The sequence below is a fragment of the Carcharodon carcharias genome, chromosome 3, assembly GCF_017639515.1.
Source record: "Carcharodon carcharias isolate sCarCar2 chromosome 3, sCarCar2.pri, whole genome shotgun sequence".
Classification (NCBI taxonomy): domain Eukaryota; kingdom Metazoa; phylum Chordata; class Chondrichthyes; order Lamniformes; family Lamnidae; genus Carcharodon; species Carcharodon carcharias.
In genome coordinates, this window is record NC_054469.1 from 205,694,916 (window position 1) to 205,714,884 (window position 19,969).

The following is a 19,969-nucleotide window of genomic DNA, read 5'->3' on the forward strand; positions in this document are numbered from 1 at the left end:
ATGAACATACGCTTTCTGCCAAACACATTGTAGACTTAAGAGGCCAATTTGAAAAACAGATCCTGTGTGGTCAAATTCTGAGGCCAGTGTTCAGTGAAAGGATGGGTTTCATTTAAAGTGCTGTGTCTCAATAAACAGGATTTGACTTGATAACTGGAGCATTGGTGATCTGAAATGACTTTTGGGGAAATTATAGTATGTTGAAATGTCACTCTGTAGTTCCTTTCTTAAAAATCTATTCATTGTGGAACAACTTTTACCCAGAGAGTGGCTAGAATGTGTAACTACCACAAAGGAGTAGTTGAGGCAAATAGCGTAGATGCCTTGAAAAGGAAGCTAGATAAACACATGCGGGAGAAAGAAATAGCATGATTGGTTGATAGGGTCAGATGAAGTAGGATGAGAGGTGGCTCTTCATCTGGAGACTAAACACGGGCATATGCCAGCTGGGCCAAATCACTGTGACTGAGCTGTAAATTTTGTGTAAGCATAATAGTGCTTAAAATAAACAGTCTGCATGTTTTTTTTGACATAGAAATATTCTTTCATGAGGCAGTTAACTTCTGGCTGTCTGAGAAATATCTCTAATTATGTGCCTTTGATATTAGGATTCGTCCCCTTCACATTTTCATGTCTCCTTACTTTAGAAAGGATATAATTACATTAGAAGCATTCCAGAGAAGTTTCACTTGGCTGATTCCCAGGATGAAGGGGCTGTCTTACAGGAAAAGTTTAGCAGGTTGGGTCCATACCCGTTGGAGTTTAGGAGAATGAGGGGTGATCTTATTGAAACATAAGATCCTATGCGGATTTGACAAGATGGATGCTGAGAGGATATTTCCTCGTGTAGGGGAATCTAGGACTAGGGGACGCAATTTCAAAGTTTAAGACTGAAATGAGGATTTTTATCCTCTAAAGGGTCATTTGTTAGTCTGTGGAATTCTCTGGGCAAGAGTGCAGAGGTTGGGCCATTGAATATGTTCAAGGCTGAGTTAGATTTTTGTTTGCAAAGAGTTAAGTTGGGCAGGGGGCTGGGGGGAATGGGGTTGCAGGCAGCAAAATAGATTTTAAGCTATAATCGAGTTAGCCGTGATCTCAGGGGCCGAATGTTCTGGTCCTGCTCCTAATTCTTGTGTTCTTGTCATGTATTGACGTGTTCTCCAAATTCACCAGCGCCTCGCCCCAAGGCCGGAAGTACCTGAGTCAGCCGCCATGCATGCTGGGATAAAACAAAAACAGAATTACCTGGAAAAACTCAGCAGGTCTGGCAGCATCGGCGGAGAAGAAAAGAGTTGACGTTTCGAGTCCTCATGACCCTTCGACAGAAGGACTCGAAACGTGAACTCTTTTCTTCTCCGCCGATGCTGCCAGACCTGCTGAGTTTTTCCAGGTAATTCTGTTTTTGTTTTGGATTTCCAGCATCCGCAGTTTTTTTGTTTTTATGCATGCTGGGATGTGTAGTTCTCCTGGAGGACTAGCGAACTACATTACCCGTCGGCCGCCGCAGTTTCCGATCTGGCCGGTTGTAGGGCGGCGTTGCGGGGGCCGCGCGCTGGCCCGGTTTGAATGTCGGTTCCGATTTATGCCATTATTGTTGTCTCGCCTTTCCTCTCCTCCCCCACCGCCTCCGGTGCTGTTAGAGGTCGCTGTCCCCTGAGCAGGTAAGAGGCCCTGGGCAGCCGGGGGGTAGGGCCTGGCCTGGGGCCTGCCTGTCCTGTGGATGGGATGGTCAAGGAAGCCCAAGTGTTATTCCGCCCAGGGTCGGGCAATCAGAGTCATTGCAGCCTTAGGCTCTGGCATTTCATTTCAGTGCAGCTGGGGGTGGGGGGGGGGGGGGTGGGGGATGCGGGTTAGAGCCCCAGCGTCAGGCAATCGGTGACATTGGACTCACTGGGTCTGGTTAAATGTTGGTGCTGCAGTCTGAGGTTTTGGGATTCTATGTTTGTTGCAGTTTCATGCTCCAGGACTTGATATATTGTCGCGTCTCAGCTTAGCAATTTGTTATTACATTCGTTAAATCCAGCAATGTGTGTCATTACAGTTTCAGGGCCTGACAATGGCGATCATTTGCAATTGCAATTTGCATTATTACAGTTCCAGAATCTGACACTGGCGATCATTGCAGTTCCAGGATCTGACAATGGATTACAGTTCTAGGATCTGACAACAGAGATGATTATAGTTCCAGGATCTGACAGTGGAAGTCATTACAGTTCTAGAATCTGATAATGGAAGTCATTTCAATTCTAGGATCTGACAATAGAGATCATTACAGTTCCAGTGCCTGGCATTCAGTGTCACTCCTGCACCACACTATTGTGTTATGAGTCACCTGTGTGCTGTTAGTACTACTGTTCTAGAGTTGGTGGAATGTGTTATTAAGAGTTCAGCAATCCAGGGTGATGTCAGAATCTCAGTCCAGCACTCTCTTATCCTTTGGTTTCAGTTCGGTGACTAATGTGCACTGATTTCTAGTATTGTAGTTTCAAAATGGAGATGGAATCTGGGAGCATACAATTGGCAGCTTCATATACAAGTGAACCAAGTGTTGGTTTAATGTCTCAGCAGAAAGGCTGATGATGATTCACTCCCTCAGTGTAGCACTGAAGTGTCAGTTTAGTTTCTGCACTCAGGTCTTATATTGGGAATTGAACCTACAACCTTCTGACCTTCAGAGGTGAGAATGCTGCCACTGAGAGATGTTGGCACTTAGTAATTGTATCTTGAACCATGCTAACAAAGGTAATACTACATGGTGTAGGGAGTAACATATTAGCATGGCTAACAGGAAGCAGAGAGTAGGGATAAATGGGTAATTTTCAGGTTGGCAAGCTGTAACTAGTGGAGCTGACAGCCACAGGGATCAGTGGTTTTCTCGACGGTTTACAACCACATCAATAACTTGGATGAAGGGTCTAAATGTATGGTAGCTAAATTTGCTGACAAAGATTGGTAAGAAAGTAAGTTGTTGAGGTAGAGAGTCTGCAGAGGGATATTGGCAAGGTTAAGTAAGTGAGCGAAAATTTGGCAGATGGTGTATAATGTGGGAAAATTGGAACTTGTCTTCTTCAGGATAAATAGAAAAGTAGCATAATATTTAAATAGAGAGAGCTTGCAAAACTCGGTACAGAGGGATCAGGGTGTTCTGGTACATGAATCTCAAGAAGTTAATATGTAGGTACAGCAAATAATTAGGAAGGCAAATGGAATGTTGACATTTATTACAAGGGAAATGGAATATAAAAGTAGGGAAGTTTTACTGCAACTGTACAGGGCCTTGGTGAGACCACACCTAGAATACTGTGTGCAGATTTGGTTTCCTTATTTGAAAAAATATATAATTGCATTAGAAGCAGTTCAGAGAAGGTTCACTGGGATGAGGGGAACTAGGGGACAGGGTTTAAAAATAAGAGGTCTCCCTTTCAAGACAGAGATGAGAAATGTTTTTCTCTCCAAGGGTTGTTAATATGTGGAATTCTCTTCCCCAGAATGCAGTGGAGGCTGGGTCGTTGGATTTATTCAAGAGAGAATTGGATTTTTGATAAACAGGGGAGCCAAGGATTAAGGGGGAGCAGGCTGGAAAATGGAGTCGAGACCACTACTAGACCAGTCATGATCTTATCGAATGGTAAAGCAGGCTTGAAGGGCTGAATGGCTACTCCTGCCCCTAAGCCCTATCTTCCTAACACTTAGTAATGATATGCCTGCAGAATTCCATCTCCATTCTCCCATTCTGATTGCCTGTCTATGGTTCATATAATTACATTATGATAGTAGGGAATGACCACTTTTTTATCACAATTACCAACAAAATGAAACATAGCTTTTTGTTTAATTTATATCTTTTGATTGGACAGGCTGATAGGATGATTCTTTGTAATATTGAACCTGTTATTGATGGCAATATGCACTTTTATTGCATCATATTTTGGTTATAGAAATAATCAATTATTATTTATGTTCTTTTGATTTTGTAGCTTCAATTCAAACCTCTCGTTGCAAAATCAACTTATTTGGAAGCATTCTCAGGGATTTTTTCAGCTTTAATTGCCATTTATTTGTAGCAAAGTTATAAATGCAGTTTTGCTGTGGAATATATCTGCAATCAGAGACTACTTTCTCAATCGGTAATAATGGTATTTGTTTTCGGGAGCTGAAGTACTTCACGTCTCATAGTTCCAAGTTGATTTCTGCTGTAGATACATTTTTTGCCTTTCTTGGCAGAAATGCTATTTTTAAAAGATGTTGTTTGTTTCTCCCAGCCACTTAACTGTTTTGTACAACATCCTTATACTGTCAACAAGTGTTGTCCTGACTCCCTGTAACTGCACTTCAACTTCATTTTATTGTTCTGCCTTTCGCCTCCCAGATTCAACACAATCATTAAACCAGTATTGTTTCTTTCTCATTCTGCAGCCACCTACTCTGAACACTCCTTTGCACAACTTCAGACCTGAGCTGATCCCAGCGTAAAAGATGGAGGGAGTTCAGTCGCATGTGTGTTTACACGTGTTGGAAAATCTGGGTCCTAGGATTCAATAAGCCATTTAATCCCTTAATTGCAAATTCCAAAATGGTTCGAAATGATAATCCTTATTGGTGACAGTGGTTATATGTTACTAGTGTAAGAAAGACTTGACACGTGCTAATGTTTGAACAATAATACTAAAGCAGTATTACCATTACACTCTGGGTAGAAGCTTGATCTCCTCATAGTCACTCCCTGGTTGCATCAGTGTGGCATGTGATCCCTCTTTGAGCCCCGTGCATCTGTAAGGTACCTCCATCAGCGGGATGGTCCCGAACCTGCTCTGGACGGATTCCTCTCCTCTCGTACTGGTTTGTCTCTCCCCTCAGCGGATTCCTTCTTATACTTTTTTTTCCGGAGCAAAGTCTGTGGAGATCAATTCAATCCAATCATTGCCTAGCATTTATCCGAATAGCCCAGTTACCAATGACGTCAAGTGTCATTTGTCCACCAGAGCAAGGTAAGCTCCCAAGACCTTTGGTTTCCCAAACTTCAATCCTATTAGCTTGTAAACATTTCAATGATAATGCCTGACCAAATGGTGGCCTTGGTAGTGATTGGGTTAACTCAATCTCCATAGACTGTGCAAGCAAAGTATAAGGAAGAAGCTCCTGGACATAGGTAGACAGACTAAAACTGTCATTGTGCTTGTGTAAAGATTGGCTCCAGTTTTATCCTTCACCAACAACTGGCTTTCTGGAATAGAACAGACATCAGGCTGACGTCCTTTGTAACATACTTCTCTAACAACCTAAGCTGGCATAAAAGCAAAAAACTGCAGATGCTGGAAATCCAAAACAAAAACAAAAATACCTGGAAGAACTCAGCAGGTCTAACAGCATCTGCGGAGAGGAACACAGTCAATGTCTTGAGTCCGTATGACTCTTCAACAACCCTAAGCTGGCAGCTCTTTTCCCAATGTACAATACCCCCACAAATAACAGAAGCATAAGCATCCAACGATCATTGAGTATTTTCTCATTAGGGTACAGTTGAAGCATGTTACTTGATCAAAAATCTATGTGACTGGCCAAAGTTTGTGATGCAGTTTAGTACCAAGATTATAAAAGGAAAGAGAGAAAATGGTAAATCAAGATCCAGTGATTTGTTGATTTTGGGCTTGGGTTTTAACAGCTGGAAGATTGCAGGATGCAAGGTAATGAATTCCACAGTTTTGAAGTTTTGGTTAAGAATGAGTTTGAAGAGGAGATGGTATGATGTATCTTGATTTAAATACAATGAGGATCCAGGGAGGAGGAAGAATGCAGCACGATGCATTCAAAGCTTGGATGAACAAGTTCAGATGTCAAACTGCAGCTATAATAGGGACACCTACATTCTACATCAAACAGTTTAAATTTCTGTTTTTCATAATGCAGGTTGAATCTCTGCCGTCAGAATTCACCCTTCAATTAATAGAAAATTGAAGTAAGTAAGACATTTCAGAAATATTTTATTTCGTCTGATCTACTCTAATCCAGGGTTTATTGTGAAAAAAACACATTAATTACCTTGAACTAGTATCCAGGAGTTACTTAGATTTAAATAAAAAAATCAGCATCTTAAAATTGTATATTTTAAAAAATTTTGCCTACTGTTGTCACAGTGATTTCTAGCTTAAGTTATGGTGTGGAGTATTTGTCTTGAGCCATGAAAATGCTCTGATGGTGCAAACCAAGGAATTACCTTTTAAAAACTTGAGTTGGGAATTGAGAGAACATTTTGAACTGTATGCTATCTCGAAAAAGTACTGATTGTGATAGTGGAGTGAGCAATTTAAGGTTCAGAGCAGATAATCACAAAAAGCGTATTGAAGCTTAATGGCACTGGTTTAAATGAATTTTCCTATTGCTTATGGGTACTGTTACACAAAATCGTCTTTAGTGATGACTCATCATGTGATTAGACTGAATATTACACTAGAACATCAAAGAAATAAAGATAAACAATTCATTTGCATGAGGGAGGCAGTGGCGTAGTGGACTGGTAATCCAGAGACCTAGGATAATGCTCTGGGGATGCGGGCTTGAATCCCACCTTGGGCAGATGGTGGAATTTGAGTTCAGTAAAAAATCTGGAATTAAAAGTCTAATGAAATCCGTTCATGAAATCCATCCTCACCTGGTCTAGCCTACACGTGACTCCTGGTCCACAGTAATGTGGTTGACTCTTAAATGTCCTCCGAAATGGTCTGTCAAGCCGCTCAGTTGTATCAAACAAAAAAGCCAATAGAAAGGAATGAAACCGGATGGACGACCCGGCATCAACCTAGGCACAGGAAACGGCAATGGCAAACACAGCTGTGTCGTCCTTGTGTCGCAGAGTCCTCCTTACTAATATCTGGAGGCTTGTGCCAAAATTGGGAGAGCTGTCTCACAGACCAATCAAGCAAAAGCCTGACATAATCATACTCATGGAATCATACCTTACAGATTATGTTCCAGACACCACCATCACCTTCCCTGGGTACGCCTTGCACCACTGGCAGGACAGACCAGCAGAGGTGGCAGCACAGTGGTATACAGTCAGGAGGGAGTAGCCCTGGGAGTGCTCAACATCGACCCCATGAAGTCTCAGGTCAAACATGGGCAAGGAAACCTCCTGCTGATTATCACGTACCACCCTCCCCGCCCCAACCAGTTGACCAATCAGTACTTCTCCATGTTGAACACCACTTGGAGGATGCACTGAGGATGGTGAGGGCACAGAATGTACTCTGGGTGGGGCACTTCAATGTCCATCACCAAGAGTGGCTTGGTAGCACCACTACATACCAAGCTGGCCGAGTCCTAAAGGACATAGCTGATAGACTGGGTCTGTGGCAGGTGGTGAGGGTACCAACAAGAGGAAGAAACATGCTTGACTTCATCCTCACCAAACTGCCTGCCGCGGATGCACTTGTCTATGAGAGTATTGGTAGGAGTGACCACCACACAGTCCTTGTGATGTTCTGTCTTCACATTGAGGATACTCTCCAACATGTGTGTGGACATGCCACCATGCTAAATAGGTTTCAAACGGATCTAGCAACCCAAGACTGGGTATTCATGAGGCATTGAGGGCCATCAGCAGCAGCAGAATTGTACACAATCACAATCTGTAACCTCATGGCCCTGCATACCCCACATTCTACCTTTATCACCAAGCTAGGGGATCAACCCTGGTTCAATGAAGACTGCAGAAGGGCATGCCAGGAGCAGCACCAGGCATAGCTAAACATGAGGTGTCAACCTAGTGAAGCCACAATGCAGGACTACTCATGTGCCAAACAGCATAAGCAGTAAGTGATAGAGCTAAGCGATTCCACAGCCAACAGATCAGATCTAAGCTCTGCAGTCATGCCACATTGAGTTGTGAATGGTGGTGGACAATTAAACAACTCATTGGAGGAAGAGGCTTCATAGATATCCTTATCCTCAATCCCCATCCTCAGCTCTGAAGAAGAGTCATACAGACTCGAAATTAACTCTGTTTCTCTCTCCACAGACGCTGCCAGACCTGTTGAGTTTTTCCAGCATTTTCTGTTTTTATTCCCCATCCTCAATCATGGGGAGCCCAGCACATCAGTGCAAAAGATAAGGCTGAAGCATTTGCAACACTCTTCAGCCAGAAGTGCCAAGTGGATGATCCTTCTCGGCCTCCTCCGGAGGTCCCTAGCCTCTCAGATTCCAGCCTTCAGCCAATTCGATTCATTCCATGCGATACCAAGGAGTGGCTAAAGGCACTGGATACTGCAAAGGCTATAGGCCCTGACACTATTCCAGCAATAGTGCTGAAGACTTGTGTTCCAGAACTTGGCGTACTCCTAGCCAAGCTGTCCCATACACCTACAACACTGGCATCTACCCGGCAATGTGGAAAATTGCCCAGGTATTTCCTGTACAGAAGCAGGACAAATCCAACCCGGCCAATTACTGCCCCATCAGTCTACTCTCAATCATCAGTAAAGTGGTGGAAGGGGTCATCAACAGTATTATCAAGTGGCACTTGCTTAGCAATAACCTGCTCACTGATGCTCAGTTTGATTTCCACCAGGGTCACCCAGCTTCTGACCTCATTAGAGCTTTGGTTCAAACATGACAAAAGAGCTGAACTCCAGAGGTGAGGTGAGAGTGATTGCCCTTGACATCAAGACAGCATTTGACTGAGTGTGGCATCAAGAAGCCCTAGCAAAACTAGAGTCAATGGGGAATCAGGGGGAAAGCTCTCCGCTGGTTGGAGTCATACCTAGCACAAACGAAGATGGTTGTGGTTGTTGGATGTCAATCATCTCAGTAGCAGGACATCACTGCAGGAGTTTCTTGGGGTAGTGTCCTAGGCCCAACCATCTTCAGCTGCTTTATTAATGGCCTTCATTTCATCATAAGGTTAAAAGTGAGGATGTTTGCTGATGATTGAACAGTGTTCCATGCCATTCGCAACTCCTCAGATACTGAAGCAGTCCCTGTCCATAAGTAACGACCTGGACAATATGCAGGCTTAGGCTGACGAATGGCAAGTAACATTCTCGTCACACAAGTACCATTAATGACCATCTCCAATGAGAGAGAATCTAACCATCGCCCCTTGAAGTTCAATGGTATCACCATCACTGAATCCCCCACTATCAACATCCTGGGGTTACAATTGACAAGAAACTGAACTAGACTAGCCACATAAATACTGTGGCCACAAGAGCAGGTCAGAGGCTATGAATCCTCCAGTGAGTAACTCACCTCTTGACTCCCCAAAGCCTATCCACCATCTACATGGCACAAGTCAGGAGTGAGATGAACACTCTCCACTTGCTTGGATGAGTGCAGCTCCAAAAGCACTGAAGAAGCTTGACACCATCCAGGACAAGGCAGCCTGCTTGATTCGCACCCTTTCCACTTCCTCCACCACCGATGCACAGTAGCAGCAGTGTGTACCATCTACAAGATGTACTGCAGGAATTCACCAAGGCTCCTTAGACAGCACCTTTCAAACCCATGATCACTACCATTTAGAAGGATAAGGGCAGCAGATACATGGGAACACTACCACCTGGAAGTTCCCCTCCAAATCACTCACCATCCTGACTTGGAAATATATTGCTGTTCCTTCACTGTTGCTGGGTCAAAATCCTGGTACTCCCTAACAGCACTGTGGGTGCACTTACACCACATGGACTGCAGCAGTTCAAGAAGGCAGCTCACCACCACCTTCGCAAGGGCATTTAAGGATGGGCAATAAATGCTGGCCTATGCAGTGATGCCCACATCCTGTAAATGAATATATTAAAAACAAAATGGTGGATACAGCTATTTATGGTGAGCAAATCCCTTTAATAATAGTTCTTAATTGCTATTTTACCGTATAATGCTATCTTTCTCCTGAATTTGAAAACGTGTCTTGTTTCTTTCCATAGTCTTATTATTCTATCCTGTAGATGCACTTCCTCGACTGGACATGGCAAGATTACAGTTAATCTTGGGTAAAGTGGGGTGGGGCAGTTGGACCATTTTACATATGAAAAAAGCCACTTAGTTATGAGTTTATTCTTTGTCCATCTAGAACTAATCTACCCATCATACATAGCTTGTCAGGGTATTTGGATCCAAGTGACAGACCAGCCTGGTTGGCTGGTCGATCATCAGTAGTGTTCTTGAGTAGAGCACAGTGTGTGATATGCAAGAATTGAAAGATTAAGGGCAACAGAATAAGACCCCACAAGAATACAAAGTTGCCTCTACTGTCCATCTGTACAAGTGGAAAGAAGCTTGCCAATAAATTAAATATGGTGGGGTGGACAAAATATAAATTAAAACAAAACATTAAATTCTGTCCCGATGCCAGAGATTTTTAGCCTGGTTTTGTGAGATATTTAATTTTTGTATTAAATTGGAAGAGGAGAGAGGATTTAAATGTTAAGTTGCACAAATATCTGCATGTTATTCCAAAGGACTTCCAGCAAACATTGTGAACATGGAAGAAACTGACCGGGAAGCTGTGTGGACAGCTGCACAGCGAGTGGCTGGGATGCTGCAGCGGCCTGATCAGCTGGACAAAGTGGAGCAGTATCGCAGACGGGAGGCTAGGAAGAAGGCCTCTGTGGAAGCTAGGCTGAAGGTCAGTACACAGAAGAGGAGGAAACTACCCTTGCTTTGTAGCTGTACATTGCAAAGACATGTTTTCTTTTAATGCCATATAAGCAATAATGTGACTAATGTCAGTCTCCTGTGGCATTGCACATTGGTAGGCAAACATTCAAGTGAAAAGTGGTGATAGTTGGACCAAAGTGCACAGAAATAACTCAGCTCACGTCTTAAAAGTCATTCATGCTGTCATAACCGTTTATATTTTCACATTTAAAACTGCCTTTCTAAGTTGGTCATGCTGTAAATATATTGTCTTGCCCATGACAGCACTGCAGTGCCTCCACTGTGGTGGTGGTGAAATTGCAATTTGACAAATTAAAGAAATGTGGACCTGCTAATTTCTAATGGATAACATTAACTTCCCACTAATTTAGTTTAATTAATTTCCCATTAGCTGGTGGCACAAGGACTAGGGGACACAGATATAAGGTTTTGGTGCCAGGGTGGGGGATGGAATTTGAAGGACAGTGAGTGATAATGACCTGAAACTTGCTGTCTATGAGGGTGCTGGAAGCACAGAAGATCAATGATTTCAAAAGGAACTTGGATGGGGAAATCAACTTGCAGGGCTGTCGGATAGAGCTGGATAATGGGGCTGACTGTATTGCTCTACAGAGACCAGGCATGGACTTGATGGGTGGAATGGCCTCCTCTGCTATAATGATTGACTCACTATGACTCTATCAACATAAGTAACTACAAGTGCAAGACTTTTAATATAGATATTTCTTAAAGCTGCTCAAAGTAAAATGGTAATTTTAAAAGTCTGGGTTTTCTTCTTTGCTAGGTTCCGGTCATGTTTTTATATATCTCACTAAAACTAATTCTATTTCCTAATTTAAGCTAATATCTTGTATAGCACCAAGTTCCTTTTCCATTGAAAACATATTTTAAGTGACATGAGAGCGACTGCCCTTGACCAAGGGAGCATTTGACCAAATGTGACATGAAGGAGCCCTAGCAAAACTGGAGTCAATTGAAATCAGGATGAAAGCTCTCTGCTGGTTGGAGTCATACCTAGCACAAATGAAGATGGTTGTGGTTGTTGAGCGCCAATCATCTCAGTTCCAGGAGATCACTGCAGGACTTCTTCAGGGTAGAGCCCTAGGCCCAACCATCTTCTGCTGCTTCATCAATGACCTTCTTCCATCATAAAGTCAGAAGTGAGGATGTTTGCTGATGATTGCACAACGTTCAGCACCATTCATGACGACTCAGATATGGAAGCGGTCCATGTGCAAATGCAGAAAGACTTGGACAATGTCCAGGCTTGGGCTGACAAGTGGCAAGTAACATTCGTGCCACACAAGTGCCATCAATGACCATCCCCAACAAGAGAGAATCTAACCATCTTCCCTTGACATTCAATGGCATTACCATCACAGTATGAACATCCTGGGGGTTACTGGGGGAAACTGAGCTGGACTAGCCACATAAATTCTGTCTAGGACAAAGCACTCCGCTTGATTGGCACCCCTTCCACAAACATTCACTCCCTCCACCACCGACGAACAGTGGCACCAATGTGTACCATCTACAAGATACACTGTAGAAACTCACCCAGGCTCCCTAGGTAGCTCCTTCTAAACCCACGACCGTCACCATCTAGAAGGTGAGGGGCAGCAGATACCTGGGAACACCACCAGCTGGAAGTTCTCCCCAAACCACTCATCCTCCTGACTTGGAAATATATCGCCGTCCTTTCACTGACCTGGATCAAAATTCTGGAATTCCCTCCCTAACAGTACTGTGGGTATACCTACACCACATGGACTGCAGTGGTTCAAGAAGGCAGCTCACCGCTACCTTCTCAAGAGCAATTAGGGATGGGCAATAAATGCTGGCCTAGCCAGTGAAGCCCACATCCTGTAAACGAATAAAAAGAAATGATGTTCAAAGTTACTATTAAGAGCAATTTAATTAAATTGTTGTACTGCAGGACTTATTTTTCGAGTACCTGGTTTTACTAATCTGCATCAGAGCCCATTCAGCGAATATTGCAAGTATTAATTGGTTTGTGATAAACATCACTTTTGATGCTACTTCTACCAGCACAAGCTGCTTTAATTATCTTCCATTTAATTCTCAGAACAATTTTAAGTGCACTAGGCTAATTTTGAGGAGTCTTGCCATATTTTTGCACCACCTGGATCATTGGTATTTAATGTTCTGTGACTCAAAACCTGCATGCTCACACTGCTCACAGACGGTACAGGGAAGTTATAACATGGATGCAGGCCTTTTGGCTGAACCTGCCCATGTTGACGTTTACCCTCTACACAAACTGGGGCAGTCGCCACAGAAAGGAATTGTCTTCATTTTTAATCTTCAAACTGGATGCGAGCAATTACAAACATACACAGAGAAAAGAAACATCATGTGTTTGTCTACAATTTTCAAAATTAGTTAAATGTACCTGCCATATAAATAGTGATAAAACCTCATTGTTTAGCAACTAACATGGACAGCACTTTCAAGCTATTGACCTTTCTTCCAGGTGCTTCAGGAGTTAAATGTGCATTTCTTACAGAGATTACTTTTGAATTGTCTTTTAGGCAGCCATCCAGTCCCAGTTGGATGGAGTGCGGACAGGGCTTAGCCAGCTTCACAATGCCTTAAATGATGTTAAAGACATCCAGCATTCCTTGGCAGATGTCAGTAAGGACTGGAGACAGAGCATTAATACAATAGAGAACCTGAAGGATGTGAAAGATGCTGTGGTCCAGCACAGCCAGCTGGCAGCTGCTGTAGAAAACCTCAAAAACATTTTTTCAGGTAATTTTCAGTTGTTGTAACTTTACTAAATGATAATCCTTGAATGAGAATTTAAGCTAAAGTAGCAATATCCAGGCCAAATGATCCCTTCAATCTAACCCTGATTTCCCTGAAGGCTGCACTTGGTGTTGAATTTCTGTGTATAACGTCACAGAGGATTGACTAGTAATGGCAAAGCACAAAATCTAAGCAATGTTAAAATATTGCTCTAATGGCCACTAGTGAGCAAATGCAGTCCTTTGATAGATAATTACTTGTCCTTTATGAAAAGAATCTTTAGATACAGTGCCTTTGTTAAATTGAGGAAGGCACAATGACACAGCTTGAATGAGTGAAAAAAATGAATCACTGTTAGGAAGTCAGTTGGCATTCTTGCAATAATGGTGCAGTACTTACATACCTCATAATTGCACTGTTATTTCAAGGATAGTTTTTAATTATATTTAACTATCTTGAAATATTAACAAATACTGAAGTCCATCAGGCTTTTGTGGTTTGGTTGAACCTTTAGACCCTGCCATTCAAAGTGCTATCTAGTTGTAGGAAGAAAAATTCCAATAAATTTGGCTCTTGTTTTGTATGCAATGCTACATCATAGAATCATGCAGCATAGAAGAGGGCCACTGAGCTTACCATATCTGTGTCAGCTGTTTAAGAGAGCTAGCCAATTATTTCCACTCCCTAATAGCCTTAACATTTTCCTTGTCAACTATATATCTAACTCCCATTTGAAAATTAGTATTGAATCTGCATCCACCACTCTTTTAAGCATTGCGTTGCATATCATCGTAGTTCACTGCAAAAAACATAGTTCTCCTCACTTCCCCGTGGGTATTTTTTTTGCCAAATACCTTAAACCTGTCTCCTCTGGTGACTGCCTCTTGCACCAGTGGAAACATTTCTCCTTATTTTTGCTATCAAAACCTGTCATAACTTTGAACACATACATATTAAATCTCTCTTAACCTTCACTGCTCTAAGGGGTATAACCTGTACTCTCTCCACATAACTAATCCCTTATTTCTGGTATCATGTACCACTTCATGGCCTTGACATCTTAAAGTGCAGTGCATAGAATTGGACACAGTACTCTGGCCTAACCAATGATTTATCAATGTCATTAATTTATTTGCTATTTTAAAAAATTTAGAATAAGATAATGAAAGTGGCGATTTTGAATTGTTTTTAGGATTTGCATAGTTTTTTTGGGATATTAAAGAAATGTAGCCATATTGTCCCAGTTCCCACAAAAAGTTTGTTATATAGCTACTAAAATGCCAATCCAACCACAAGGTCTTTTTAAATTGTTCACTGTGAGCATGGCTGACAAGGCTAGCAATTATTTCTCTTTCTAATTGCCCTTGAGAAGGTGGTGGTGAAACACCTTCTTGAACTGGTGCAGTCCATGTGGCGTAGATGCACCCACAGTGCTTTAAGCAAGGGAGTTCCAGGATTCTGATCCAGTGACAGTGAATGAGCAATGATATATTTGCAAGTCAGATTGACTTCGAGGGGTGATTTTGGGTGGTGGTATTTCCATGTATCTGCTGTCCCTATCCTTCTAGATGACAAAGGTTGTGGGTTTGGTAGGTGCTATCTAAGGAGCTATGGTGAGTTGCTGCAGTGCATCCTGTAGATAGGTGGTACACACTGCTGCCACTGAGCATTAGTGGAGGGGGGGAAACAAATGTTTAAGGTAGTGGATGGGATGCCAATCACATGGTCTGCTTTTTTCTGGATAGTGTCAAACTTCAAGTGTTGGTTGGAACCACACTCAAATGGGCTAGCGGAGAGTATTCTATCACACACCTGACTTGTGCCTTGTAAATGGGGGACAGGCTTTGAGAAGTCAATTAGATGAGTTACTCACCACAGAATTCCCAGCCTCTGACATGCTCTTCTAGCCACAGTATTTGTATGTCTGTTCCAGTTCAGTTTCTGATTCATGCTAATTCCCAGGATGTTGATGGTGGGCAATTCAGCTATGATGAAGCCATTGAATGTCATGGGGAGATGGTTAGATTCTCTCTTGTTGGAGATGGTCATTGTCTGGCACTTGTGTGGCATGAATGTTATTTGTCACTTGTCAGTCCAAAGTCCAAATCTTGCTGCATGTGGGCATGGACTGCTTCAGTATCTGAGGAATAGCAGATGGTACTTTACATTTTGTAATCGTCAATGAACACCCCCACTTCTGACCTTATGAAGGAGAGAAGATCCTTGATGAAGCAACTGAAGTTGGTTGGGCCTAGGACACTACCCTGAGGAACTCCTGCAGCAATGTCCAGGGAATGAGATGATTGGCCTCTAACAAACAAACAAAACTATCTTCATTTGTGCTAGGTTTGACTCCAACCAGTGATGATTTGACATCAATTTTTTATTTGTTAGGGGTCCATCATGCCACACTCGGTTAATTGCTTGCTGTCTTAGCATCAAAGGCGATGACTCTCACCTCACCCCTGGAATTCAGCTTTTTTGTCTATGTTTGAACCAAAGTTGTAAATGGGCCTGAAGCTGAGTGGACCTGGCAGAACCCAAACTGAGCATCAGTCAGTATTGCTGAGTGACCAAGGCGTCATAGATAGTGTTATTTTCACTTTGCTGATGATTGAGCGTAGACATCTGGGGCATTACTTAACCAGATTAGATTTGGAGACTAGGCATACCTTGGGAATTTTCCATATTTTCGGGTAGAGGCCAGTTTTGTAGTTGTACTGGAATAGCTAAGTAGGGGTACGGCTAGTTTAGATGCACAAGCCTTCAGTACTACTGTGGAATTTTGTCAGGGCCCATGGGCTTTGCTGTTTTCTGTGCCGTAAGCCATTTCTTGATATTGTGAGTGAATCAAATTGGCTGAAGATTGGCATCTGTGATGTTGGGGACCTCAGGAGGAGGCTGAGGTAAATCACCCAATTGGCACTTCTGGCTGAAAATGATTGCAAATGCTTCAGCCTTGTCTCTTGCACTGACATGCTGGGCTCCGCCATCATTGAAGATGAGATTTTTTGTGGAACCTCTGCCTCTGATTAGTTGTTTAACCACCATTGACGACCGGATGTGGCAGGACTGGAGAGCTTTAATCTAATATATTGGTTGTGAGATCATTAGCTCTGTCTATGGCATGATGCTTGTGCTGTTTAACATGCATGTAGTCCTGTGTTATAGCTTTACCAGGTTGGCACTCCACTTTTAGATATGCCTTGTGTTTCTCCTTGCATGCTTCCTACACTCCTCATTGAGCCAGGGTTGGCCCCCTGGTAGATGATGGTAGAGTGAGGGACATACTGGGTGATGAGGTTATAGATTGTGGCTGAATGCAACTCATCTGATGGCCCTCATGAATGCTCAGTTTTGAGCAGCTACATCTGATCTGAATCTATCCCATTTAGCACAGCGGTAGTGCCACAGAACACAGTAAAGGGTCCTCAGTGTTAAGATAGGACTATGTCTCTGCAAGGACTGTGCTAACTTTGTGTTAACTATGTAGTTTTGCTGTTTTAGTATGTGCATTGGTCCATTCCACATCTTCAGTGCACCACCGATTAACAGAGCAAAAATAAAAATCAATGAGATGTGTTCACTGCCAGGAGTTAGTTATTAGTGATAGGAGAGATCCCTCTGTTAATATTTCCCAAATGATCTTCGCCTCCAGGCAGTTTACCAGCTGTATAGAGACAATGAACATTTCGTTTACTCCCAAGCCTCTTAATTGTTGCTGTTGAACTGGTAGACAGGCGAGTTGCAAAAACAACCCACTAAGTTCCTTCTATAATACTGCTGAGCATTTGCCACTATTATGTGGATTACAACTGAGTAGACTGGAGAAGTGTGAGCAAAAACTTCATCTCTCCATTCCATGACATCTATTTATAGCCTTTAAATATTGCTTATAGTCAGATTTAGATAGTTTTAAATGTTGTAATGTTGCAGCATGCTATGATAAAAAACTGAGTTCTGTGTTCATCTTTGGAAAAAATTATACCTGATGTTATAAATTCAGCAGCTCTCACAAAAAATTGACTGGAAACTTGGAATTGAGCACCTCTCTTGCATTGAGCACAACAAAAATATAACTTAGTGGGAGAAGAATTACTGCTCTTTTTAAAGCATTGAATGAATTTTATCTACACTAGAGCAGTTGTTTTCATCCCCTCCCATTGCATACTGTCACAATTAGACACACACTTTGGGGGAGAAAAACAACACTCATGAAATAATTTACAGTTTGGTTGGGAGGTTTACTCCTGTTGAGATTAGATATACTGTGATGTCTCAGTTTGTGTTGTTTGAAATTGTTTTTCTCATTTGCCAGTATAGAAATCTACAGCACAGAAGATCATCATGTCTTTGCTGGCTTCAAAAAATATTTTTTTCTTAGAAGATGGAATGGTCTTACGTTAACCCTCTGTACAAAGAAGTTTACCCTAACTTCTATTGTCACTGTCTTAGTAAAAGATTTGAAAAACATTGTTTGAAATTAAAATCCTCAGTGAAAAGATTTTTTCAGTATTTGTATTATTATGCAGCAATGTTACTGTCAGTGCAGTGACCATCCATCACCTGATGTTCCTTATTGTCTGGTTTTCAGTTCCAGAGATTGTGCAGGAGGCCTGTGAACTGATTGAACGAGGAGAACTGCTTTCAGCCCATCGAAAACTGATGGATCTGGAGTGTTCCCGCGATGACCTTATGTATGAGCAGTATCGTATGGATAGCAAGAACACACATGATATGAAACTCATCCAGGCCTACTTTACTGAAGTGCAGAACCTCTCGGAGCAAATGGGCAAGCAGATCTGGATGCTGGTGCAGAGGTCTTCAGTAACAGTCCGCAGTGATCCGGCCCAGCTCGTTTCAGTGATTCGAATCATTGAGAGAGAAGAAAAGATCGATAAGCGGATGCTTGACCGTCAGAAGCAGACAGGGTTCATTCCGCCTGGCAGACCAAAACGGTGGAAAGCCAGGTTGTTTGTGGTGCTGGAACAGACTGTTGCCAATCGGATTGAGGCCAGTCAGTCTGATACACGGGAACTAGACAAAATGTGGCTTGTGCGTCATCTGGAGCTCACGCGCAAGTACGTTCTTGAGGACTTGCAGGTCACGAAGAACTTGATGGTGCAGTGTTTTCCCCCTCATTATAACATCTTCACAAAACTTCAGCATTTGTATCACCAGGGACTAGTAGCGCGTGTGGAGGAACTTGCCTCTGAGGACTTGGAGGCCAATGAGATTGTTTCACTACTGACCTGGGTTCTAAATACGTACCACAGGTAAGAGTTTAATATGACTGTGTGTGATACCATGTGGATTATATGAGTGCAGTTTCTCTCTTGCGATTTCTCCTGACATGGTGCATTCCCATTCTGACCCATGTCATCGCGGATTTGGGAGATGCACGAGTTTTTTTGGTTGGTGGGAAAAAGGGAGGAAAATTAGAGGCAAGTCCCTGTGATGCATTCAAAAAACGCTACAGCTATAGGTTGATCAGGGTTTTTGGCACAAAAATAGAAAATGCTGGGAACATAAAAACATAAGAACTAGGAGAAGGAGTAGGCAATTCAGCCCCTCGAGCCTGCCCCGCCAATCAATACGATCATGGCTGATCTCATTTTGGCCTCAACTCCAATTTCCTGCCCTCTCCCCATAACCTTTCAACCCATTACTAATTAAAATCTGTCTATCTCCTCCTTAAATTTATTCAGCGTCCCGACACCCACTGCACTCTGAGGTAGTAAATTCCACAGATTCACGACCCTTTGAGAAAAGTAATTCCTCCTCATCTCTGATTTAAATCTGCCACCCCTTAGCCTAAAACTATGGCCTCTCATTCTAAAATGCCCCAGAAGGGGGAACATCTGCTCCACGTCTACTTTATCTATCCTCTTTAGCATCTTATATACCTCAATTAGATCTCCTCTCATCCTTCTAAACTCTAGCGAGTATAGGCCTAAACTGCTCAATTTCTCCTCATAAGACAAGCCCCACATCTCTGGAATCAATCGTCTGAACTGCCTCCAGTGCAACTACATCCTTCCTCAAGTAAGGGGACCAAAACTGCGCACAGTACTCCAGGTGCGGTCTCACCAATGCCTTGTACAGTTGCAACAACACTTCCTTATTTTTATACTCTGTTCCTTTAGTAATAAATGCCAAAATTCCATTTGCCTTTCTTATTTCCTGCTGTACCTGCATACTAGCTTTCAGTGATTCATGCAAGAGGACACCCAGATCCCTCTGCACTGAAGCATTCTGAGGTTTCTCTCCATTTAAATAATAAGTTGACTTTTTATTCTTCCGACCAAAATGGATAACCTCACACTTATCCACGTTAAACTCCATCTGCCAGATTTTTGCCCTTTCACCTAACCTGTCCATATCCATTTGTAAATTTGTTATTTCTTCATTGCAACTTACTTTCCCAACTATTTTGGTGTCATCTGCAAATTTAGCTATGGTACCTTCTATCCCTGAATCCAAGTCATTAATATAGATTGTAATTAGTTGGACCTCAACTCCAATTCCCCAAGGACCAAACCCTGTGGCA

The 19,969-nt window shown here is 42.5% G+C and overlaps 1 protein-coding gene across 8 annotated transcripts in view; it reads left to right on the forward strand.

Moving 5' to 3' along the window:
* Window positions 1–1,472: 1,472 nt before the first annotated feature.
* Window positions 1,473–19,969, forward strand: part of exoc3 (exocyst complex component 3) — a 30,377-nt gene continuing 11,880 nt past the window's right edge. The window contains exons 1-7 of one of the 8 annotated variants that reach the window (XM_041184191.1): window positions 1,473–1,661; window positions 3,489–3,628; window positions 4,417–4,576; window positions 5,908–5,956; window positions 10,452–10,618; window positions 13,203–13,422; window positions 18,014–18,695. In XM_041184191.1, the coding sequence (XP_041040125.1) occupies window positions 10,475–10,618; window positions 13,203–13,422; window positions 18,014–18,695 (1,046 nt within the window). In that variant the 5' untranslated portion in view covers window positions 1,473–1,661; window positions 3,489–3,628; window positions 4,417–4,576; window positions 5,908–5,956; window positions 10,452–10,474. Of the gene's footprint in view, window positions 1,662–3,488; window positions 3,629–4,416; window positions 4,577–4,596; window positions 4,989–5,907; window positions 5,957–10,451; window positions 10,619–13,202; window positions 13,423–18,013; window positions 18,696–19,969 lie in introns of those variants that run through there. The other 7 variants (XM_041184189.1, XM_041184188.1, XM_041184187.1 and 4 more) reach the window with 7 other exon arrangements.